Source organism: Aphidius gifuensis, linkage group LG5, assembly GCF_014905175.1.
Source record: "Aphidius gifuensis isolate YNYX2018 linkage group LG5, ASM1490517v1, whole genome shotgun sequence".
NCBI lineage: Eukaryota > Metazoa > Arthropoda > Insecta > Hymenoptera > Braconidae > Aphidius > Aphidius gifuensis.
Window position 1 is genome coordinate 12,206,909 of NC_057792.1, and position 26,290 is coordinate 12,233,198.

A 26,290-nucleotide genomic window follows, 5' to 3' on the forward strand; every position below is an offset into this window, starting at 1 on the left:
CGATTAAAAATTAGAGTGGGCCGAGACGTTTTTATGCTTTTTTTTTTTTTTTTCAAAATATTTTGAAAAAAAAAAAAAAAATTAAATTTTTAAATACAAAAAAATAAAACAAAATTAAAACATATCTTGGTAAAATTTCATTTTCGGCATATTTTAAAACTAAAAAGTGGAAAATTTCACGAACATTTCTTGAACATTGAAATCTTTTCAATGACATATTAAATCATAACAAAAAAAAAACCTAGTTTTTTTACAAAAAGAAGCGTCAAGTATTCGAAATCGTTTAGCTATTTTATTTTGTTAATACAAAAAGATGTGGTACCAAAAAAAGTCAAGAATTAAATATATTTTCAATGCATATAATTAAGTCTTAACTGTTGACAAAATTTTAAACTAAGTAAGTCATTATTATTCAATATTTTATTGATAAATTGATTAAATTATTGTTTAAAAATTTTTAAGTAACATTTGGTTACTTAAATTATCAATTTAAATTCATTAAATTCAGTGTAAATTTTACTTGTATTCAATTACGACCGCATGGTCTGAATTTTTCTTGCTCGTGTAAATGAAATTCAAGGCACCCTTTGTGTTAATCTCATTGATCAAATAAATATTGAATAACATAATTTATAATTCGCTGCATTAAATAATCAAACTATTTAATAAATAATTAAATATTTAATTATAAAATATACGACCTCGTGGTTTTTTAGTTTGCCTTGAATATGATTTGTAAAATACAGTGAAAAGTTTCTTACAATTATTTTATTTAAATACAAGTAGAAGTAATAGTTTGATTGAAATTTTTATTATAAAATCAGTGCTACGTTAGTAGCTGTAATCTGACGCAATCTAATCACCGACATCGTACAACCAAATTTGTATAACAATATTGTACATCATATATATCTAAATATATGTATACCCACACTATCATTTTATTATTGGTAATATAATAATTGAGCCAACCTGTCACATACGAGCCAAACTCAAGGTCAAGGTACACGCCGTCAACAGATTTGTAAATTAAAAATATCGACAGCTAATGTAAGTACATTTTAATAAAATTTAGTTCAGTGTTTGTTCGTAAAATTGTAACAATTGTGTAGTTAAATTTATGTAAAAACCACGCGTCATCACTGCATAATTGTAGAGTCAGTGATTCATCTAAGAAAAGACTGGATTGCATGTCAATCCCGTTGTCGATTTTCCGGGCTTCGCACCACGCTAATTGACGGGTCGTTTATATTAAATAATTTTTAATCCCTGACTTCGCAACAACCGCATGGTTTTAAATCCTCTCTCTTATCAACGCGATGCGCAAATAATTATAAATGGGTCATATAAGTAGTGTACTTATAAGAGTTCTGGACCACGGAAAACCGCGAGATTGTGGGTGGGATGGGTGGGTGGTATTTAAATAAATTTGGGGTAGAAAGTAAGAGAAGAGAATGAGAGAGGGGAATAAGAGAGGGGAATATGAGTGGGGAATATGAGTGGGGAGTCTTTTCGAATTTCGGCCATTTTTATTTATTTTTTTTTTTTTAAATTTGTGAGAAAAAAAAAAAGTGTTTCGAAGGAGATTTGAACTCACGGACTTCGGATTTAAAATCGAGCGCGCTATCCCCAAGATCACGGCTCAATCTTATTGGATGTCGGAAGTAGAAGGTGAGTGATACTGGAAAATTCGAAAATTTGTTGTAAATGGAAAAATTTATTTATTTAACAATTAAATAGTTGATAAAATTTTTTTCTAAATATATAATATAATTTTTCATGAACTTTTAAACATAGGGTTTTAATGCAAATTGTTTAATTATGAAAAATGTTTATATTATTTTTATTTTTTCTCATACGTATTGCTTTCATGTGAAAATTAATATCAATTCCCACCGGGATGCTGATTTGCGAAATAGTTTTTTCATTTTCATTTTCATTTTCATTTTCATTTTCATTTTCATTTTTTTTTTTCTTTTCGTTTTCATCGTTTCGCGAGTGAAGTTGCAAATTTAAAGAAAAAAAAAAAAAAAAATAAATGGAGTTAAATTAAAGAAAAAAAAAAAGGGCCAATAAAAAGGAAAGAGAGGGAGAAGGGTTGTACGCTCAACCATTGTGTTTAAAAGCAATTATTGGAGAAATTTTTGCGGTATAAGAGAGTAAATAAAGATATATTTTAATACATTGTTCTTAGATTCATTTTGAACGAGGAAAGTGAATGGTGAGTTTTAAAACTGATAAAACAATAGTTTTTTAAAAATAATTTTTGTATAATAACCTAATATTATTAATTAATAAAATATAATTGATCAACTTTTTTATTCTTTTAAACATTTATTCAATAGTTAAAAAAAATGTAAATGGAAACATTGCAAAAAAACAGTTGGTTGTACTGAGATCTTTTTTTTTATTTATGATATAACAATTGTGGCAGTATGTGTGTATCAATGTGGATTCACTGGCGTTTTAAACTAACGCGCCACACTATGGCGGATCACTATTCGGTGTTGCCAAGCGTACATTAGAATATAGTAGACGTCATATATACTGCTGATTAGATGAATTTTCATAATTTTTAATTATTAATTATAAAAAATAAAATCCAAAAATCTTCAATTTTTTTCCATAAATTTTGTTTTGTTTCACTTAATAGCCCAATAGGTTTTCACGATGTCATTATTTAATTAAAAGATATCGGTATTTTAATGACTTTTTTTGACAAAAATCGTATTCTCCATAAGAGCCCATGTTAAAAGTTGTCAACTTTGAAAATTAATAAAAAAATAACGAGCTTCCAAACAATTACCAAAAAATTACATAGAATGTATCAGTATTTCAAGAATCTACTGTAAAAATTTCAAAGCATTCTCATTATTAGTGACTGGCCGAGGTAATCCCTTAACAAAGCAATTATTGATGAGAAAGGTTTGCTTTTGAATTTTAATTATATAATTATTGTTAAATAAAATGATATATTTAAATAATGTTAACGACTGTTCTTAGATTCATTTTGAGACGAGGAAAGTGTATGGTGAGTTTTTAAAACTGAGAAAGACAACCGAGTGCATGATTGGACTTGAAGCACCAGCGTGATTACTATGTGCATTATAATAAAAAAAAAAACTTTTTTAATAATCAATAATTAATAATAATATGAGTCATTTTATGTGAATATTTATTACCCATTTATTTCAGTATAATCAAAAAAATTCTTCAATACGTGAAGATATATAAAATTACGCAAAAATTGGAAGAAAGTGAGAGAGGTAAAAAATTTTGTGGTTTTAACATCTTTTATTTATGAATAAAACAATTTTTCTTTCTTTTTGAATTATAGAAATCTGCTGGTGTCAATACGAAGCTAAATTAACACCAATCACTAGGGATGGAACTTTTGAGGACCTGCAAGATCTCTACCCAGAAGAAGTTGAAGAGTATGAATGGGGTCCAACTATATGCAATGCGAACACAACCCTCAATCAGTTTGAAAGATGTCTTGAGAGAAATAAATAAATGTATTAAATTAATAAATGAATGAAGTTGAAATAAATAAATAAAAAAAAAAATAAAACAAGAAAATTCAAAAAAAATCTTATCATTTTTACCCTTAATTCCCAAACCTAGAGAAGCTATAAATAATTCAATAAAAAAATAAATAAATAAATAAATAAACAATAGACGAATAAAAACAGAAAAACAATTATGACATAAAACAAAAAAAACTAACCTAGAGAAGCTATAAATAATTCAACAAATAAATAAATAAATAAATAAATGAATAAACAATAAACAAATAAAAAAACAGAAAACGATTATGTACCATAAACAAAAAAAAAACAAAAAACAAAAATGGAAAAATAAATTAAATTTTAAAAATGGAATAAGAAAAAACACAATTAAATATTTTTTACAATTATTTTTTTTTATTAAAAAAAAACTTATTATTATTATTATTACAATTATGAAAAAAAAAAAAAAAAAAAAAATATCCTTCTTTTCTCCTTTCCCATCCTATGGTCCCTCACCATCGGAGTCATGGATGGGATCATCTAGAGGACATGGAACGTCTGGCAGGACCCTTGCAGCACCAGTCTCTCTTTCCAACATCCCTGAAACAAAATAAATAAAAAAACAAGATTAAAAAATGGGAATAATAAAAAAAATGTTTTTTAAAAAGGGAGGGAAAAATGAACAAAAAAAAATTACTTACTCTCGATTACTATTGTTGCATTCCGGATGTCCATGTCCAGCTGCTCACTAATTATGTGAAGATCGATAATCTGTAAACAAAAAAACAAACAAAACAAAAAAATTAGAATAAATACAAATAATCATTGAATAAGAAAATAAAGAAAAAAAAAAATAGATAAATAAACAAATAAAAATTACAACTTACTTCTTCGTTGATACGATATCTTCTTCCAGGTGAACTGTTCAACCCTGTAGCTACATTTCTCTTCAACAGCTCATCCTTTTTGTTTCTCCTCCTCGTGATCTTCCTCTCCACTGACTCCCTCTGAAAAATAAAAAAAAAAAAAAAAATAAACATAAGAAAAATTATTTTAAAAATTTTTACATAAATTAACAAAAAAGAGAGATGAATAAATAAATTATAGAGAGGTAAATAATTATATATGAATTATATATGAATAAATGAAATGGGATAATAAGAATAAACACGTGCACGAACGAAATAATAGCAAGAGTAATGAGATGGAAAAGTTTTATGATATGTAAAATAAAAAGAAAAACAATTATAGAATAAATTAATAGAATAAATTAATAATAAATAAATGGTGAAAAATAAATAGAAATAAAGTTAAAAGAAAAATAGAAAGAAAAGATTAGTATAAAAAAAAAAAGATAAGCACATCCACCAATGAAATAATAAAAATTAAGAGAATAATTGTTGTATATTATAAAAAAATTGAATTGAAAATTAAAAGAAAATTATATTAAATTTACTTACTTCTCTCATTATTTAACGATACTCTTAAAAATAACACTTGGACGTGGAACCATGATTATGAATAAAAGGATTTAATTTGAGGATAAGGTTGCAGGCAAGGATGCAGGTTGAAATGAAAAGACCTTATAACCCTAAAAAGGGTAGGAAAATCAGGTGGTTCTAGGATTTTTCTCTAGAGAGAACTTTGAACCAATGGTAAAATTTATAAAGATTTCAACCAATAAAAAAATTCCCTACCCACTGATTCTAGCGCCATTAGTTTTCACCATGTAACTGGAAAATTTAAAACTAATTCAAATTGAAGATCTTTCTAAAAATTTGACGCCATTTTTTCGTTTTAACCAATAGGAAAATTCGGTGGTGCTGTTCATGGCATAATCTAGCGGAAAATGTTTGAATTAAGAAAAAAAAAAAAAAAATGGATGAAATATTAGGCGCGAAATTATTCAATTTATTATTATTTTTTTTTTTTTTTGCTTATTTTCCTCATTATTTTAGATGAGAAAATAAGAAAATCTTCAAATGTAATTGGTTCATTCTCGAGTTAGGCTTTTTTTTTCTTTGCTATACAAACTATTTTTTTCTTTTATTATTTTAAACATAAAAAAAATAAATAAAAATATTTAAGTTTACCTTTTTTTTTTCTCAATTATTTTCAAGAGTGTTAATTGTATTTTTTTTATTATAATATAAAGGTAAGTTTGAATTTTAAGTTTTTATAATAATAATAATAATAATAATAATAATAATAATAATAATTTTTATAATTTAAGTTCAACTACTATTTTGTAGAAAAACTTGTTTCCATTTTTTAAGAAATTATTTTTTAATATAATAATAATAATAATAATAATAATGATAATAAGAATAATAATAATAATAATAATAATAATAATAATTTTCATAATTTAAGTTCAACTACTATTTTGTAGAAAAACTTGTTTCCATTTTTTAAGAAATTATTTTTTAATATTTTTATCTTTTTTTTTTTTTTCTTTACAGATAAATCTTTTGTTAAATAATATTAAAAATGGATCAACTCCCAGACCAGATTCACCTGAAAAATAAATTCTCTCAAGCATATGCTCAGCTTAAAGAAAATCCGAATGCTTTGGGAATTGTAAAGAACATTTGCGAAATTCAAGATTACATAAAACGTTACAATAGATCATTAGGTGGCCTCACAGGATCTAGAAAGAAAATGACTGGTGCAACAGTTGCATTGTTGACTACTTGGAAATGTAAATTAGAGCATTTGCAGAAAAAAGGCGGTATGGTTGATGAGTCTACAATACACCAAAACCATGCTGATGCTATTGATGCAAGAATCCAATGGAGTGACTTAGAAAGTGCTTTTAAAAACCGAATGAGAACTGGAATGATTATTAATATATTACATAAAAATTTAGATTTATTTCTTGAAGATGCAAAAATGATGTTGATTGATCGTTTAAAGAATGAATTAACCAAAAAAGCGCTATTAAACTTAATACAATTTTGGTTTGTAATTTTCAAATTGTTAAACAAGAAGAAATAGAAATTGAGACAAAATATTTTAGTGATGGATGTATGGAAATATTGCAATCATCAAATCTTGATGATATTTTATCAAATAACTTTGAGATACTTAAAGCTGATCTGGAAGAGAAAGAAATGCGTGGTTCAGGTTGGACCTTGCATGAAATTCTACATTTAGAAATAAATATAAACGACTATGTACCTTTACGTGGTGGTTCATCAACTTTTATTGAAATGCCTGATTGGATTATAAAAACAAAATCAGTTGTAAACGTTATAAATTATAAAGATAATTATTGCTTTATTTGGAGTGTGTTAGCTGCAATGCACAAGGTTCCACATCCAAACAGAGTCACATCATATGAGAGATACATGAATGATTTAAATCTGGATGGAATAACATTTCCAATGAGTTGGTGTAAAATAAAACAATTTGAAAAAAATAACAATTTGAAAATAAATGTATATGGCATTGATAACACTGATGATTTAGATGATGAATCCAATGATGAAGAAGGCGTTAGCGTTGATGATTCAAATGGTACAAATAAGAAAAAAAAAAAGAGACGTCAAGAAAGGATTGTTCCATATTATTTGGGTAATAATGATGCATCAAATCATCCAACAATTCATCTTTTAATTATTGAAAAGCCTGAGAAAAAAGTTGATGGATTCCAAGATGAATCAGCAGATGAAGATGATGAAGAAGAAGAAGAAGATGAAGATGATGAAGATTATGATGAGTATGATTTTAATAATATTACAAATAAAAGAAAACTTGGTGAATTCTCAAACCATCACTTTGCTTACATTAAAAATTTATCTAGGTTAATTAGTGCACAAGTTTCAGCATATAATGGTAAAAAATTTATATGTGATCGTTGTTTATCATATTTCCATTCTCAAAAATCAATCGATTCTCACAATCCTGCATGTAGAGAAAAGAATCAATATGCAATGGAGATGCCAACAGAAAAAAACAATATTTTAAAGTTTAAAAATTACAAATATCAGCTTCGAGTGCCTTATGTAGTATATGCTGATCTGGAAAGTATATTGGAAAAAGTAACAGATAATTCCAATAATTCGTTGAAAAAAACAATTCAACAAAAACATATTTCAAACAGTGTAGCATACTATATTAAATGTTCTTATGATAATACGCTCTCTAAATTTAAATTAAAACGAGACAAAAATCGTATTGAATGGTTTATAAAAGAGCTTGAAGAGCTGGCACACAATGTTGATAATATATTGGAAAATATCAAACCGATGAATTTAACATTTTGTAAGAATTGCAATTTTTTAATGCAACAAAGTGCCATATATGTAACAAATTGTTCACAGCGGAAAACATTAAAGCACGTGATCACTGTGCATCGCTTGAAAAATGGAATTATAAAATTCTGTTCCTTGATCCACATGTAGATTTTTACAAACTCGTCCTTTTTTAAATATTGATTCCATTGCAGCTGATACTTCTTTTCCGGTCTTGCTTTTGAGTTCAACAGCCCACCTGAACTTTGAAAAAATATCAATAATAGTCAAAATATATTTATATCCAGAATTTACAGATGAGTGTTCAATCATGTCAACAAGATCAGCTTGCCAAGTTTCATCCTTATCTCGAATATCAACTTTACGTCTTGGAAAATTTCGGCGAGCTGGTGCATGAAGCTCTCGTACTATGTCTCTTTTAAATTCAGTCATGTTTCATTGAGAGTAGTATGATGACTGAATTTTAACTAATGTTAATGTATAATGTTGGCCTCTCTTAGTTCTTCAATGATTGACATGATTTCATTATCGTGACTTGGATTGCCAGCTGTTCGTGAAGCAACTAGCAATCTTAAACGATCAACAAGCTCGTTCGGATTATCCCAATAAACATAATTAACTTTAGATTGATTCTTACTTTGAATTATCATATTTGTTGGTAGTAAACCAGAACCATGATGTTGTGTACTCTTCATGTGAGGCAATATGAATGTAATATACTTTTGTGATGCTGAATTTTTCACTGTATTTTTAGAATTATGATATCTTAAATGTGCATTTGTGTTGAGAAGAATTTGAGCATAATTTTTTTCATCAATTTGAGTGACTTTGGTTTTTTCTGGGGATTTCATAAATAATAATTCCAGTAGTCCTTGGGTTATTTCATACGTTTCATCAGCAACAATCATATTATTATTTTCGAATAGTAATTCAGCATTTCCAATTTTATATTCTCCACTGTTTTTTCTTTTAACCCCATAATCTTTATCCCATTGTAAAGTATCTATTCTATTTAAATATTGAATTGTTTAATCATTTTTAAGACCTGTCTCATCAGCCTCTTGCTCTATCAGTTGTAGATTTTCAATAGTATCATGGAAAGCCTCTGTTTCCTCATCAGAACTGAGATTTTGTTCTGTATTTATATTTCCAGAATTACTTGAATGCGTTCCATCAGAAATGATACTGTCTTCTTCTCTCTCAGAATCATATGTGTTGTCTTTACTAATTTTGCTTTTTTTATTGTTTATTATCGGTGTTATTTTAGCAGCTATATTCTCAAGTGGTCCGATGACTGGTTTTAAGTACTCGTTAGCAGTTTCAGATATGCTTTCTTTCCCTAATTTTAATAATTGATGCTTCTTCTTTATTACATCTCTAACTTTTTCTATTTCTTCAAGAAATTTTGCTTCTTTTGACAGTGCTTCCTTCTTGAGAGGCATGTTGATTCGACAGGATTTAAACATGAACTAATATTTTTTTAACAAATTGTATCGTTAATTATATTTATAAAACAATCAAAATTTTTTCTGTATCTTCCATCATTTATATTGCGATCTTTGTCAATACATAGGAAACAATATTTCTCTTCCCAACACTTGATACATATCCGAAGAAATTTATTATACTCCATATCAATATTTGCATGATCCTGCCAAATATGTTTGAGATTTAGCTGATCACAAGGGAACACAACTAAGAAATTAATATTATCATGAATAAAATGCTTTGGAATTCGAGCATACGATTGACACAAATAAAACGAATCAACATTACAATGACGTCCCATTGAAAAATAATCCCTTATTGGCTGTTGATTTTCAGTTGCAACATCATCAAATATAAACAATGAGTTTGGTTTTGCTTCTTCAACAGGAATTACTTGATCATTGCTTGAAAATTTATGATAATTTATATTTTCAAGCGGTTCCAATAGTTTTTCTAAATATCGATATTTTGGTTGGTATAATGATTTACTATAAATATAAATATTAGCAAAACGTAAACCATTTGGATTAACAATTAAACTCATAAGTGCGTTGGTTTTACCACAATTACTTCCACCAATTATAGCACAACGTATCGTATTTGGCAATAAGTCTCCATGTCTTTTCTGAATTAAACCCTCACCACTTTTTGCTGTAATTATATCAAAGTTTATCACTGGTAATTTGAGAGCTTGCTTCTTGTACTCCATCTTGATCAACACTAATTAAAAAAGTATAAAGTCAACTGTTTTATATAGAAAAAATCAGTCAATCATCAACCATGATAGAGCATACAAATAATAAAAATAATAAGAAAAATAAAAAACGTTTTGGAAAAGGAATATTAAATAAAATTATTAATAAACTACCTATCGAGTTACCTGGATATTCTTTTTGTGGACCTGGAACTAAGCTAGAGAAACGTTTGGCAAGAGGAGATCGAGGAATAAATCCTCTAGACGAAGCTTGTAAAAATCACGATATCGCATATTCGAAAAATCGGAAAGATATTAAAGCCAGGAACCTAGCTGACGATATTTTAGCGCGTGAAGCTTCAAAACGAATTTTTGCCAAGGATTCAAGTCTAGGTGAAAGAGCTGCAGCTGCACTTGTAACTGGAACAATGAAAATCAAATCAAGATTTGGTATGGGTTGTGTGAATAAAAAAAATTCTGTTAAAAAACGAAAAACAACTGGTGGAAAATTAAAAAAAATTAAAAAACTGATAAAAAATAGAAATAATTCTGGTGAAAAGAAAAGAAGCAAGAAGAGCAAGAAAAATAAAAGAAAAAACCTCAAGAAAAAAGTATCATTTATGAAAATTGTACAAGCTGCTAAAGAAGCAAGTAAGGGATCCAATGTTCCAACAATAGCAATTAAAGCAGCATTAAAAGGAGCAAGAGGAGCTATTAAAAATGTTGGTGGTAAATCTGCTGTCTTGATGCCAAGAGTGGTACCAGTTGCTAAAAGTATAAGTGGCGGTGCATTACCACTATTAATTCCAATACTTTCAGCCATAACAGCATTAGGTGGACTAGTTGGTGGAGCATCAGGTGTTGTTAAGGCAATTAATGCAGTAAAATCAAGTAAAAATCAATTACAAGAAACTGTAAGTCATAATAAACAAATGGAATCAATTGCTATTGGAAAAGGACTTCATTCAGCACCATTTAAAAGCGGAATGGGATTCTATTTAACTCCAAAAAACTAGATGTGATGCTACCACAGAGAGCCTTGACTGACGGTGATATTATCAAACTTGCTAATCAATTAAAAATAAAAAAATTTCGTGGTGTTTTCATGCGAAATGATATGCCTCGAGATGGTTCTTGGACACGAGAATCAGGAGTTGTTAATTTAGATGATAAACAAAATCTTGGAACACATTGGGTTGCATATAAAAAACTCAACAACAATTTAGCAATATATTTTGATAGTTTTGGTAATTTGCAACCACCAAAAGATCTTGTCAGTTACCTTGATGTTAGTAGCATCAATTTCAATCATAAACGATATCAAGATTGGAATACATTTAATTGTGGGCATTTATGTCTTGCATTCCTCGCTGAAAAACTATAAAAGACTTGAATATAATAATTTAACATCAGTCTTTAATGAACTTTTAACATGCACGATACATTTACTTTAACATTAAGTGGTACATCATCAGTGCTTGAAACTCAATATTTTCCTCCAATTCAATTAACAAGAGGAAAACATTATTCATTAGCACTTATTTCTTTTTTAACATTTAATTCAATACCAAATATTGATACTCATAATAATCAAATTCAATTTATTGAGGCTAATGGTCATTCTGAATCAATTACAATACCAACTGGCAGCTACGAAATAGATGATCTTATTCAAAGCTTGAAAATACATTCTATCAAGTTAAGCTGCAACAATAATACTCTGCATACATATATCCAAAGCGATAAAATAATTGATTTCACTGGAGCAAGATCACTAGGACCTTTACTTGGATTCACATCAAAATTATTGGAAGCTGGTAAAACACATGAGTCAGATCTACCAGTAAATATAATTCAAGTCAATAGTTTGCGTATAGAGTGTAATATAACAACTGGAGCTTATTGCAACAACCAAAAAGTACATACAATACACAGTTTTTTTCCTGCTGTACCACCTGATTATAAAATAATAGAAGTATCAACTTCTCCTATTTATTTACCAGTTACAGTGAAGTCAATAGATTACATACAACTGAGAATTGTTGATCAAGCAGGTCGAGCTGTTAATTTTCGTGGTGAAACAATTACAATCACTCTACATGTTAAATCATAGTGATGGGGATTGAGTTTAATTCTCGCACAATAAAGAGAGGATTTTCATATAAAAACAGCAAATCATGGACATTACCAACCAGTCTCAATCGAGCAGTGAAGAGATTAACAACTCAGAATATAACATACCTAAAAAGTCTAGGGTTAAAAGTAAAAAATTCTGGACTTGGAACTTTAATTGGGTAAATATAACTTGTCTCAATTGTTTTGCACGTCAAAATGGGTGATATACTTGATATCAACGCACCAGTTCATTTCAACAATGATATATCCACTTATGAGCTGCATGCACATCAAACATTTGGATCATCAAGCTTTGAGAATAGTGATGGAATTAGAATATCGATACAAAACCAAGATTTATTCATTTTGCCATGTAAAAGCTACATTCATATAAGTGGAAAATTATGTAAAGAAGAAAATAAAGATGTACCAATTGGTATTTCACTAGTTAATAATGCAATGAGTTTTTTATTTGAAGAAATGCGTTATGAGTTAAATGGGGTTTTAGTTGATAAATCCAAAAATGTTGGGATTACAACAATAAAAAATTATTTATCAATTAATTCGAGGGAGAATAATGAAAATGCTGGATGGTTAAACGGACTTGAGCAAATGATGTTAACAGATGAAAATGGTTATTTTGATTTATGGATACCATTGAAAATGTTTTTTGGCTTTGCTGCAGACTATCAAAAAATCATTGTTAACGCCAAACATGAAATTATTCTGGTACGATCTCGCTCTGATTTAAATTCAATCGTGAGAGATGTTGCAACTTTTCAAGAAGAAGTTAAATTTGATTTAAAAATTACAAAAGTTGAATGGTTAGTGCCATATGTAACACTATCGAATAGAAATAAAATGGAAATGATGAAATATATACAAAAAGATCCAGTCATTTCTATTGGGTTCAGGACCTGGGAACTCTATGAGTATCCACTGCTACCAACAACAAATCATCATATTTGGACGGTGAAGACATCAACTCAACTGGAAAAACCTCGCTATGTTATTCTTGCTTTTCAAACAAATAGAAAAAATGTATGGCATGCAGATGCAGCAAGATTTGATCATTGTAATATAACAAATGTTAAATTATATCTCAACTTACAAATTTTTCTATATGGAAATTCAAATCTTGATATTTCGAAAAATCAATTTTCATTATTGTATGATATGTATGCTAATTTTTCTGAGTCTTATTATGGAGCTAAAATAGATTTGATATCAAAAAATTTTTTCATCCATCAATCACCATTAATTGTAATTGATTGTAGTAAACAAAATGAACTTTTAAAAGCTGGTGCTGTAGATGTACGTTTAGAATTTGAATCTAAAAACAATTTTCCACAAGGAACTGCAGCTTATTGTTTAATTTTACATGATAATATAATTGAATATAAACCAATCAGTGGCATTGTACATAAATTAAGTTAAAATAATAAAAATTAAGTTTAAATTTAAGAATGAAAAATAATAAAATAAAATAAAATAAATTAATGTAAACAAAAAAATTAATGTAATAAATAAATAGAAAAAAAGGTTCATTTTTTGTTTTATATATTTATTTCCCCAATCATCATTTCATCAACAAAATCATTGTCTTTTATTGAACAATTATCAAATTTAACATTTCTATTATTTTCACCATCAAGAGTCATGATTAAACTTCCTTCTTTTATAGCGTTTTGTAGCTCAGAATATTCTTGCTCATCCTTCTCGAAAAGGTCAGCGAATCTTTTTGGTAGATATAGATAACATGAATTATCAATTTCAATCGTAGCTGCTGCTCCATATTTTCCCGCAGAAAACTTGAGCAGTTTGGTTATTTTATATGCTACATTTTTTGATAAATCTTTGATTGCTTTACGTTCCTTAGCTATTTGAAGTTGTTTAGTTTTTGCGAATGCCATTTTAAAAATTTCTAAACAAAAAAAAATTTATTAAAATAAATTAGTATGTGTGTTAAGTTGTATATGTAATTAAATAATTGTTTATATATTTTTATTAATAATAATAAATATGAAGTAAAGAAACTTACAGCTTAATTTTTCTTGTTGGTGAGTTAGTTGTTACTTGGTGCTGCTCTGAGGAACTGATGATAATGTTGAGGGAAACATGGGCATTTAAAGGAGCACAAAGATCTTCTCCCCAAAGAAAAAATATAATAATTTTCATTTTGCTTATTGTTTAAATTTTAAAAGAGTAGGAATTTCTATAGAAAAAAAAATATCTGGGAAATGGATTATTTGTCGGTGAAAAATATTATGAGAAATGTGACTTGTGTTATAGTTTAAATCATGGCTTTTGCTCCAGATGTTGCTCGGTTAAATATTTTCCCACATTGAAAAATAAAGAAAAATATGTAACAAAAAGAAGAAATAAATTTTTTCAGGGAAATAAGATGCTCTATTTAACCCCAATGTTTGCAAACTGTGAATTCGCAGTATGTAACTCACAGCATGTTTTTGCAACATTACAAATTTTGGGAAAAATAGATTAAATTTCTTTGACGGTGAAAATGCTTTATATTTTTTCCGAGAAAATTATAACAAAAAAAAAAAATTTTATTTAATTATTTTTACAGGAAATTTTTTTTTTTTTTGGGTTTGAAAAAAAAACAAGAAAAAATTATTTATTTATCAATTTATTTATTTATGTAATTTATTTTATATTTATATTTTATTTTACATATTACAATTTTCATTCGAACTTAATTCTTTACATTTTACACAATCTTTTACTGGTACTTGTAAAAAAAGACCAATTTCATCTTCATAATCATTTTGTAAAGGATGCTGCTTACATTTTCTTAGTCCTAAAATTGTTTTATTCATTTGTTGTTTCTCTGATAATTTATCCCAGATTTGATCTATTTGATTTGACGCAAATTTTATTATTGCCATGATTGGAAGTGAACTAATTTCTGTTTTAGCCAAATCATTTATATTTTCAACAGCACAATAATGGATAATCGATTTATTTAAACTTGGTCTGGTTGAAAAGGTTTTAATATACCATGATCGAAAACGTTGAACATTTTCAACTGAACATTTGTAAGTTGAACAATTAATGTGAATCCTTGAGTGTCTTATAGCTGGATGTTGTTCTTCCAGAGTTTTTATGTCTGGACAATTTAAATCATCCAAATTGAAAATTGTTGTTTGAATTTCACGTAAAACAAATTTTAACCATTTCTTTTTCTCTTCTCCTTTTACAAATAAATATTCAAATTTTCCATTTATTGATTGATTTAAAATTGGTGAAATGTCGTTATATTCTTCACAACCTTGTTCCCACGACATACCATGATGATTCATTTCACATTTTGATACCGTTTCTTGATAAGTTTCACTCAAATGTGATCTATCACAAGGTGGTTTAAATATTTTAGATATTGGAGTCAATCTTGAACTTAATGGTTGAATAGCTAGTTCTTTCAGCACAAATAACCCTTGCTCTTCTTGAAATCCTTGGAAGTCGATGAATGCAGACATTTTATTTTATTTTATTTTTCAACTCAAATTTATTGTATACCTTTTTCACTGAAGGCTTTGGAGCTAACTAAAGATATTTTTCAAGGCTTGATTTTCAACAAATTTCTTCCCCTCTTGAACTCACTACTCCCACTTTTTTTTTCTAATATTATTTCTATTTTACAGCAAAAGTAGAAAAAAAATTATATATTTTTTTTAGCAGTCTTAATGGCAGATTGTAAAACATCTAATTGCTCTTTTATTTTAACATTTTTAGCCATTAAAATTCCAATTATATCACCCAATTTTTCATAATTCAATTAAAAAATTTTTTATATTTCATTGAATAATTTTAAAGTTACAACATCCTTCTCATCTTGAGGTGTTGCAATATTGCATATTCGCCGGTTGCCAATATCGAAATTATTATATTCATCTAAATTAAAGCCAATTCCAGGAGGCCCTGATTTAGATCTATCAGCAGCCCCAACCAAATAACGACCAAACAAATCAACGCTCATTTTATAACTGGCTTAAAACTTAAAAATCGGTTAGTTATATAATAAAAAAAAGAAAAAAAATTGATAAATAAATAAAAAAACAATTATTATAAATAAATTTTTCCATTTACAACAAATTTTCGAATTTTCCAGTATCAATCACCTTCTACTTCCAACATCCAATAAGATTGAGCCGTGGTCTTGGGGATAGCGCGCTCGATTTTAAATCCGAAGTCCGTGGGTTCAAATCTCCTTCGAAACACTTTTTTTTTTTCTCACAAATTTAAAAAAAAAAAATAAAATAAAAATGGCCGAAATTCGAAAAGACTCCCCACTCATATTCCCCTCTCTTATTCCCCTCTCTCATTCTCTTCTCTTACTTTCTACCCCAAATTTATTTAAATACCACCCACCCATCCCACCCACAATCTCGCGGTCTTCCGTGGTCCAGAACTCTTATAAGTACACTACTCATATAATTACGTATTGTTTGTACCGCATTTCCATGTAAAAGCAACTTGTTTCATACTAAAATGAATTGTGCTCCGATTTTCATCTGCCTGACCCCTTGCGATTCTAATAAAATGAGCTATTTTCGGTTGATTTTGAGCTGAAATTGGGCCTCTAATTTTTTTAGATTTTTTCATCAATTTTTCTAAACTCCATCATTTTTTTTTTCCTCAATTTTTTTTTATAGAATATAGTACACAATACACGCATTTTGAGCATAGCAAAAATCTGGGCCCAGAAATAGAAATATTTTTTTTTGATTTAAAAAATTTTTTTTTTAGCAAAAAAAGTTTTTGTTTCCAGAAAAAATTAATTTTTTTTATCAAAATTATAAGTTTTTAATTTTAAAAAAATTAAATAAAACTAGATTTTTCCTTGGTAAATTTCCAATTTCTGCTTTTTTAGAAATTTTTTTGGCTGAAAAAAAAAAATTTTAAAATCAAAAAAAAATATTTATATTTCTGGGCCCAGATTTTTGATGGAGTCTAGAAAAATTGATGAAAAAATCTAAAAAAATTAGAGGCTTAATTTCAGCCCGAAATCAACCGAAAATAACTAATTCATTAGAATCGCAAGGGGTCAAGCAGATAACCCCGTGATTTGACTAAGAATGCCCTAAGAAGTCTTATATATATATATATATTGATAATAATATAAATAAATATAAATATAATAATTAATTGAAAAACCACATGCATAAGTACATAAACGTATATGTATGTATCCATTCATGTATTTATTCATGTACCTATATACATATTCATATTATTATGTACACATATTCATATTATTATATATATACCCCAGGTAGGAGTTCTCGGGCTTGAACAACTGTGTCAGGCTTGTGCAAGGGTCGTGTATCGAGCCTGGGGAGCACACGCTTGACACAAGCTTGTGCCCATTGTTTTCTCCGGCCTTACACGAGCCTCGTTAACACAGGCTTGACACAAGACTGTCCCCGTTGTCTTTAACCGGCCTCACACAGGCCTCAATAATTCAAGCCGGTGTCAAGCCTGTGTTTTTTGTTTTCCCCGGCCTCACACGAGCCTCGTTAACACAGGCTTGACACAAGACTGTCCCCGTTGTTTTCAACCGGCCTCACACAGGCCTCAATAGTCCAAGCCGGTGTCAGGCCTGTTTTTTTTGTTTTCCCCGGCCTCACACGAGCCTTGTGTCAAGCCCGTTTTACCTCACACGGGACTTGACTTGTGCATATATTCAATTAAAAAAAAAAAATTAATTAATTAGATCTATAAATTGTAAATAGACATTTTAAATAAAAATTATTAGGTTTTGACTATCGTGCCAGGCTTTTACAAGGACTGTGTATTGACTCTCGAATAAATTCATTCATATAAAAAATTTTGACTGACTCTTTCATGAATCCCCCGTGGTCGACTTGATAGAGCATTGGAGTTCCACCTGAGAGACCTAGGATCGATCCCCCGTTACGCCGTTTATTTTCGTTCATATAATCATCGTTAATTCAAATTGTATCGCGTAAAAAATAATAATGCCAAATTAATAAATTAATAATAATTGTTTATTTATATTTTTTTATAATTTTTTTTGCAAGCCGGTGTCAAGCCTGGGAACACAAGACTGTGTCAAGCCTGGGAACACAAGACTGTGTCAAGCCTGGGAACACAAGCCTGTGCCAAGCCTGATACACTAGTCCGACACCAGTAAATACATCCTGAACATTCCAGACTTGTCCCAGGCTTGTGCCCGTCGTCACTTCCTACCTGGGACATAATAATATAATAATTACATTCATAAGTATACTTTTATACATACATGCACATATGTTGGTGCATATCTATATAGTTATTAGTCTTATATATATATTAATAATAATATAAATAAATATAAATATAATAATTAATTAAAAAACACATGCATAAGTACATGAATGTATATGTATGTTTCCATTCATGTATAAATACCAATACATATTTATATAATTATGTGTACATATATATTATATTATTATATTACTGTATTATTCCATATAAACATAATAATATAATAATTAAATTCATAAGTACATATATTAAAATATTACAATACATATATAAAAATATTACAATAAAAAAAAATATTATATTAATTTCTTTTGACAATGGTTCAATATGAACGCAGAACGTTGTGAAGAGACAGAAAAATTGTCATTATCATCACAAATCCCTAATGAATCTGGAATGGATAAAGATCCCAACAAATTAATTATTGATCAAAATAATGAAAACGAAAATGGTAATATTAATACTTATTCTTTACTACTTTATTTAAATTGTAATTCAAAAATATTATTACTAAAACTAATGTTTATTATAATAGGTATGCTTGAAAAAACAAAAACTAATCTAAGTCCATCAGTCGTCGAGACTCAAGTTTGTCATCCTGATTCAACTGATCAAAAACTACAGGAAAAAAAACTACCATTTTATCAAGTACTGAACGTTCACAGCGATATCTTTCTAGACAACGATAATTCATAACAAAAAAAAAAAATCATAATAAATAGTTAATAAAATGAACAATAATATGAATACTGACCGTAATATAAATTGTCAAAAACAATAGAAAAATCAATAAAAGAAACTTTTAGAGTCATAACCGCAATCACTCCAAAAGAAGTTTCACTTCCCCCACGCGTACTCGCAACAGGCATAATTTTTTTTTCTAATTTCATAAGTAAAAATAAAAACCACATCTTTTGAAAGAAATGTATTGGAAAAATTTAATTGAAAAAATTAGTTTGAAATATATACAATGTTTTTTTTTATGATGAACTTGAAGTAAGCACGACAAAAAGAAAACTCTATAGTATAAAGCATTCTATCACTAAAAAATTATTTGCACAACAAAATACTTTTCTCTTTTATTTTTTTCTTTAAGAAAATTTCCATAACATTATTATCTTTTTGATATTATTATCATCTAGTTTTACTGCTATAATCTTGATAAAAAAAAGGTAATACTGAAGTATTAATGATTTCGCTACATATCGTGGTCAAACTTTCAGCTAATTTGAAAAACAATTCAATTTATAGCGCGTACACACACGTGGATTCAGACACTATGATGATAATAATCCACGCCACTCGATTCTGATTCAAAAAAATTTAGCCGATAAAATAATGTAGATATTGTGTGTTCGCTAAAATTTAGACTTAGTAAAAAATCAAGTGGCTAAGTAAGAGATGTAGCTAAAGAATAGGATGTAACTGGTAATATAATGTAGATAATGTGTGTTTGGCTATAATTAAGGCGAAACTGTACTTCCAAAATTAAGAGCCGTGCACGTCCTTATCGATACCGTTCTACTATATCGAATAACCGTTGCCATCTTTGGGCCCTTAAAAAAAATACATAAGTCCCAGTTCGATGGATAATTCAGTTAGTGAAACGCCAGGATCAGAAATCAAAGTTTTTTTATGCAATTTTATTATTTAATTATATCACATTCTCATTAAAATTACATTTAGTCCATGTACATCAATACCTCTATTTTACACCTATACCTATACAAATCAAATTTTTCTCGTCACGCATGAAAAATTTTCATTCATATATGTATTATTCAAACAAGATATTTATTTTTATAATTCCTGTGTATGAAATAGTTTTCATGCCTTATAATTTTTTCATCCCAGGTAGGAGTTCTCGGGCTTGAACAACTGTGCCAGGCTTGTGCGAGGATCGTGTATCAAGCTTCGGGAGCACAGGCTTGACACAAGCTTGTGCCCACTGTTTTCCCTGGCCTCACACGAGCCTTGTTAACACAGGCTTGACACAAGACGTTGTTTTTAACCGGCTTCACACAGGCCTCAATAATCCAAGCCTGTGTCAAGCCTGTTTTTTTTGTTTTCCCCGGCCTCATACGAGCCTTGTTAACACAGGCTTGACACAAGGCTGTCCCTGTTGTTTTTCCCCGTCTCACACAGGCCTCAATAGTCCAAGCCGGTGTCAAGCCTGTTTTTTTTGTTTTCCCCGGCCTCACACGAGCCTTGTGTCAAGCCCGTTTTACCAAGCCTCACACGGGACTTGACTTGTGCATATATTCAATTAAAAAAAAAAAATTATATTAATTAGATCTATAAATTGTAAATAGAAATTTTAAATAACAATTATTAGGTTTTGACTATCGTGCCAGGCTTTTACAAGGACTGTGAATTGACTCTCGAATAAATTCATTCATATAAAAAATTTTGATTGACTCTTTCATTAATACCCCGGTGGTTGACTTGATAGAGCATTGGAGTTCCACGTGAGTGACCTAGGATCGATCCCCCGTTACGCCGTTTATTTGCGTTCATATATTTATCGTTAATTCAAATTGTATCGCGCAAAAAATAATAATGTCAACTTAATAAATTAATAATAATTGTTTATTTATATTTTTTTATAATTTTTTTTGCAAGCCGGTGTCAAGCCTGGGAACACAAGACTGTACGTGTTTTTATACTATGTGTTTACATAGTATACGTGTTTTTTTATTTTTTCATGCAAGAAGTAAAATAATTGAAAAATAAGGTTTATTCATGCAACCTGTCTGAACAATTCTACATTCTTTGATAATGAAGCCACATTAATAATTTTGATGCAAAAAATTTCTTAAGTTGTTGACATGCACAACAATTTCTAAATAATATCAAATCATGCATACTGTTAAAAAAATGGTATCATTTGACAATCGGTCTTACACATTTTTTTTCAAAATTAACAATTATAACGCACAAAAATGTTCAAGTTTTTACATACACAACAATCAATAAATGATATCAGTTCATGCATACTGTTAAGAACAGACATAATGTGTCGTGATTGATTTGCAATCTAATGATAATTCTGTTTACCACTTGACCATTTCAATATCATGCAGTTTTCTTAATCCTCGCCATGCAGTAAAAGCATATAATATTCTTCAATATAATTTTGATTCTCTTCTGATAGGCTTTTCACTGTTGTTATTCTCTTACCTCAGATTATACGTTCGATTTATCACTTTAACATACTTTGTAGCAACATTTTGTTATTTTTCTATTCCTAAAATGAAAAAAAAGTTGTATTATTTGCAATGAAGTGATTTTGAGTTTGAGATTCATACCAAAGCGTTGAATAATGATGTTGGTTTCCATTCATATCTTTACCCATGGTATCAGTATAAAACACGAATATGTTTATTCGTTGATATTGAGGTATAACCTATAAATAAAGACAAAACAAGTGGAGTAATTATTAACATGTACTGATTACTATCGTGTGTTAATTGTCGAAAAAAAATGGGTTCTTACACTTACCAACATATAATTTTAACGTTTTACGAGGATGTTTCTGGACAACTGAACAAAAATGGGGACTTGTTTATAATAGTACATAATGTAATTGAAGTTTTATAAACAATAAATTGTCAATTTTGTTACATAAATTATAATAGACATGTACATACCTATAGAAGAATAACTGAAATTGTTACTGTTCATAAACTGATGTTGCAAACATAACCTATAAACTGGCAAAAAATAAATACCACACTGAATTGAAAAATAAAAACCGTCGAACAAATCACTGGAGAATGGTCTTAAGTAAAAGCAACACGTTTTTCCACTTAATTGATATTCGGAAAAGAAATAAAATGAATAATTAACACTATAAAAAAAATGAATTGACGCATAGAAGGACGTCGGAGGTAACTTGATGAAACTTAGAAAAAATAAGAAGCCTCGTGGTCTAGTGGTCAAGGCGTTTGCCCGGAAAGCAAAAGACCCGGGTTCGATTCCCGGCGGGGGAACTTCGTTATTTTTTCTAAGTTTCTGGTTTTTTTCAAAACCAGCACATGACGTAAAGGCAAAATAACTATAGTATAGGCCCTGATCTATGAGAGGTTCTGCCACGACTGCAACATGAGCCGCCATTTTGAAATAACATTTGCATGAGAAATCGCCGAGTTTCTGTAGGGTCGATAGATCGAACCTGAAATTGTTGTTATCTTTATAAATAATTTTGCAGATAAATTAAATGTATTGTCCAGTAAACGGATTAATAAATATCATCATAAATATAAATAAATGAAGGAATTTTTTTTTATTGAACAAATTTCAAAAATAATGATAATTATTTACAGTGCCGTCACTCGGATAGGGCTACAAACGATAGATCGAACCTGAAGTTGTTGTTATCTTTATAAATAATTTTTCAGATAAATAAAAATATATATTGTCCAGTAAACGGATCGAAAAATATCATCATAAATATAAATAATTAATAAATGAAGAAATTTTTTTTTATCGAACAAATTACAAAAATAATGATAATTATTTACAGTGCCGTCACTCAGATAGGGCTACGAACGATACATTAAACCTGAAATTGTTGTTATCGTCAAAATTATTTTTCGGATACATAAAAAAATATATTTGACATTTGTATATTCGGGGGTGAACGATTTAAATAATATATTTGTTAACATAAATATATACAAAATAATCTATTCAGTCAATAATATTTGCTAGTAATGTAACAATTAAAAAAAAACCAGGTGATTAAATGTCTCAATTTTTAATATTCGGTGAACAATTCGAGTTTTTACCCAATTTTTGATTGATTTACATTTGATTTACATTCGCTAAATAATTTTTATTGATCAAGGTTCATTTTATTATACGCCAGCTTGGACTTAAGACTCGATAAGAAATTTAAAGTATGATTATCATTACTTTTATCGATTCTTGTTATGTTCAATTTCTTTGATGGTGGAGGATTCGTAAAATCGAACATATTGCTGTCAAAACCTTTTATTCTTAGAGTATGTAAGTTTGTCAATTGAGACACTATGCTTGCAATATTTACTCGTGCATACTGTAAATCTTGATCTGTAAACATTGTACGAGAACCTGTTGCGATAATATATCCCCAAGTTGAGACATGTACACCACAGTTATATGACCCAGCGCACTGTCGAGGAATGTCTTGACACTCGAATATATCCCATTCATCCCAATTCATTCGCTTTTGACAGCTGTAAAGAAAATATTGATCCGCGAATTCCATTATTCCTTCTATTACATGTTGAGGTACATCTCCATGCATCGAATCTAAGTAGAGAATTGCAAGGTGTTGGAAGTCAATAATTAATAGCGTCCAATGATTGAGATTATTATTTATTGGAATGAGCCATAATTTGTAATTTTCAATTTTATTATTGTTTGCCCACGTATGAGAGCGTTTTGAAGCACCTGTCCCTTCAAGAAGAGGAAGACAAAATGTCGTCATGAAGCTTTTACAATAGAAATTTTCTACTTCAGCAACATATTCACAGTGTTTTAGAAAAGCTTCTATGACTTCTCCACATAATTCATTCCCTGGCCGCAATCTTTCATAATAACAATCGCCTGCAGATCCACACAAATTGGCAAATTTATTAGGCATACTTGTTGTTTTATTTAATAAATCCACTGTAAGTCGGCTCTTCGCATCTTTAATTGTATCACCGTCTGTACCCTTATTTTCGTCACTTCATACTTCGCAGTCAGTACTATTTTTTTCATCATCTGAATCGCTTGAATCGTAACATGACTCACTACAGAACTCATCATTTATCTCTTGTGTGCTCTGATCTTCGTGAGTCCACAAATCATCATCTGTATAGTCACTTTCTCCATCAACATCCATTTCATCGACACTATTGTTATGAATTCCTTCGTCTTCACTCATGTCATTAGAATTCTTATCAATCGTTTGACAATCATTTTCTTGTTCTTGGTCATGTATACTACTGTTCAACTCTTTCGCGATTTTTACATTTTTTCCTTGTTTTTTTAGAGATTTAACAAAATCCGACATTTCTCGTACTTTCATGCCTCGTTTTATTCGGCTGTCAATCAGTTCTGGTAAAAAAGCTTCTTTGTAAAACTTTACTAGCTTTGGTTCCATTTTAATTTTCCAAAAATCCTTGTCTCGTGGTACTTCAAAATATTTAATTCCTAAAAGAGTGTTGATAACAAAATAACATGACTCACAATCAGTTATATTGAGTTGACCTTGAACTTGATAATAAAATTTATGGCTTTTTTTTAGTTCATTCGGTTTTCGGCTATCAATAAATTCTACGACATTTTTCATAATAGCTTCATCAGGAGTCATAAGTCTATGTGTAGATAGAGTTTTGATTTCTACTGATTTATTTTCGTCTTTTACAATTCCATCAGAACTTGCCCCCAGCATTGGATAATCTTCATAAACGTATAAGCCACAACGATTAACTGTTTTACCTATTTTCTTTTCTAGTTTTTTTCGTGCGTTTGATTCAGACAAACTCCCAAATTTCATATGATCATTTACAAATAGATCTTTATGGAAATAGATCTTTATGGCAGGATGTTGTTTTTCTTTTGGAACATGTATCTTTGAAGTTAGAAGCAGTTATCATGTATTTACGCATTTCTATCCATTTTTGACTTTGATCTCTTGTATCAATTTCTATTTGTATTCTATCCAGTTTATTTTGTTTCAATCGTTCTAATTGTTTATTTAACATGCTATTATATACTTCCTGGGACATGTCAGGCTGTTCTGCACACGGCCCATAGTATTTGTCAGCACCTCGAGAATTTTTGAGTTAACGTTTTGGATTTTTTCTTCGATGATCTCTTGATCGATATACAGCTTGCCGCCTGCTTGTTTCCATTTCCGTCACTACACGAGGAACCTTCTTACCACAGCTTTCAATTAATAATGAACAAACACTTTGTGTATTGTTTTAAACGATGGCTAATGCTGTGCGTAGATCATAAGATTCGCAAATACAAAAATTAATACGTTTTCCGGCAATCATTTTTGCTATTATTGACATCAGTGCTTCACAATCTAATGATAAGTCGTAATGATTAGTCGTTTCATTTTCCAATAAACTGTCAGCATTTTTTTCTAGCCTTGCAATAATTTCGGTAATTTTTGTGTACAACCCATTGGCTTTCAGTATGCTTACTCAATCTTTATCATATTTTTTACAGTCTTCATTATTTTTTTCGCATTTTTCGTGGCGGCCGAAAAAGTGATCGATCATGTTATGTATATCTTCAATAAGATATGCAATTTTTTCTTCTCTTGAACAACTCGTATTGTTTCGGTTTACGACTGCAGCCTCCACGAACTGTCTCATTCTTAATGCACATCTTGTTATACTATCACGTACACATTTCACTGTTGCAAATTTGCGTTTTGGTCGAAAACGTATTTTTCCTGTTATACCTACTTTTCGTAGCTTGCTACCAAAATTCCGATATAAATGATTCGAACATTCGATTTTAGGTATATGAAAAATATTATACTTGCCATATGGACAAGCGTCATTAATTGCGTTCACAACAGAACTATCCCCATCAGCTATAATTTCTTGATAAATTAAACTCAAATGTTTTTCATTTTCATTCGTTTTGACACTTTTCTTAAATAGATCAACTAGGATATCTTGTTCCCTGGCTGTTGACGGTTGATTTTTTCCCCAGTTTTTTGTGCAATCACAGCCATTGGGGTGTTCCTTACCTTCACCGTTTCGTTGACAAAACCCACAGATCTTATTCCTAGTGTCATAGGCAATTACTTTACGTGTATAAAAACCTATGACGACTGCACAACCAGATAATGAATCGTATTTTGAGAACGAGCCAAAGCTTCGCTTGGCCCATCCACCGTCAACCTTGACAGTAGTTTTCGGAATACCGTCCGGAGTAAGATT

The 26,290-nt window shown here is 29.4% G+C and overlaps 3 protein-coding genes and 1 long non-coding RNA gene across 4 annotated transcripts; 2 read left to right on the forward strand and 2 right to left on the reverse strand.

Moving 5' to 3' along the window:
* Positions 1–4,042: 4,042 nt before the first annotated feature.
* On the reverse strand, positions 4,043–4,620 carry LOC122857625. The gene is made up of 3 exons (XR_006374247.1): positions 4,397–4,620; positions 4,211–4,280; positions 4,043–4,109 (listed from the first exon to the last, which is right to left on the reverse strand). It is a non-coding gene; the product is annotated as an uncharacterized LOC122857625 (long non-coding RNA).
* A 1,823-nt stretch (positions 4,621–6,443) lies between these two features.
* LOC122856391 (pheromone-processing carboxypeptidase KEX1-like) lies at positions 6,444–7,319 on the forward strand. The gene is made up of 3 exons (XM_044158065.1): positions 6,444–6,503; positions 6,538–7,268; positions 7,315–7,319. Exons 2-3 carry the CDS (start codon positions 6,539–6,541, stop codon positions 7,317–7,319), a joined length of 735 nt encoding a protein of 244 aa, XP_044014000.1. The 5' UTR covers positions 6,444–6,503; position 6,538.
* A 919-nt stretch (positions 7,320–8,238) lies between these two features.
* LOC122856393 lies at positions 8,239–9,207 on the reverse strand. The gene is made up of 2 exons (XM_044158066.1): positions 8,811–9,207; positions 8,239–8,768 (listed from the first exon to the last, which is right to left on the reverse strand). Exons 1-2 carry the CDS (start codon positions 9,205–9,207, stop codon positions 8,239–8,241), a joined length of 927 nt encoding a protein of 308 aa, XP_044014001.1.
* Positions 9,208–12,278: 3,071 nt separating this feature from the next.
* LOC122856394 lies at positions 12,279–13,499 on the forward strand. Its single transcript, XM_044158067.1, has one exon. The coding sequence runs from the start codon at positions 12,279–12,281 to the stop codon at positions 13,497–13,499; it is 1,221 nt and encodes a 406-aa protein (XP_044014002.1).
* The last annotated feature ends 12,791 nt before the right edge of the window (positions 13,500–26,290 follow it).

Bases quoted from the DNA above. Each gene is read 5' to 3' on its own strand.
- LOC122856393 (XM_044158066.1), bottom strand. From the start codon at position 9,207: ATGCCTCTCAAGAAGGAAGCACTGTCAAAAGAAGCAAAATTTCTTGAA. The intron at 8,769-8,810 runs GTCTTAAAAATG...TAAATAGAATAG, and splicing joins GCAAGAGGCTGATGAGACAG to ATACTTTACAATGGGATAAA.
- LOC122856394 (XM_044158067.1), top strand. From the start codon at position 12,279: ATGGGTGATATACTTGATATCAACGCACCAGTTCATTTCAACAATGAT.
- LOC122856391 (XM_044158065.1), top strand. From the start codon at position 6,539: ATGGAAATATTGCAATCATCAAATCTTGATGATATTTTATCAAATAAC.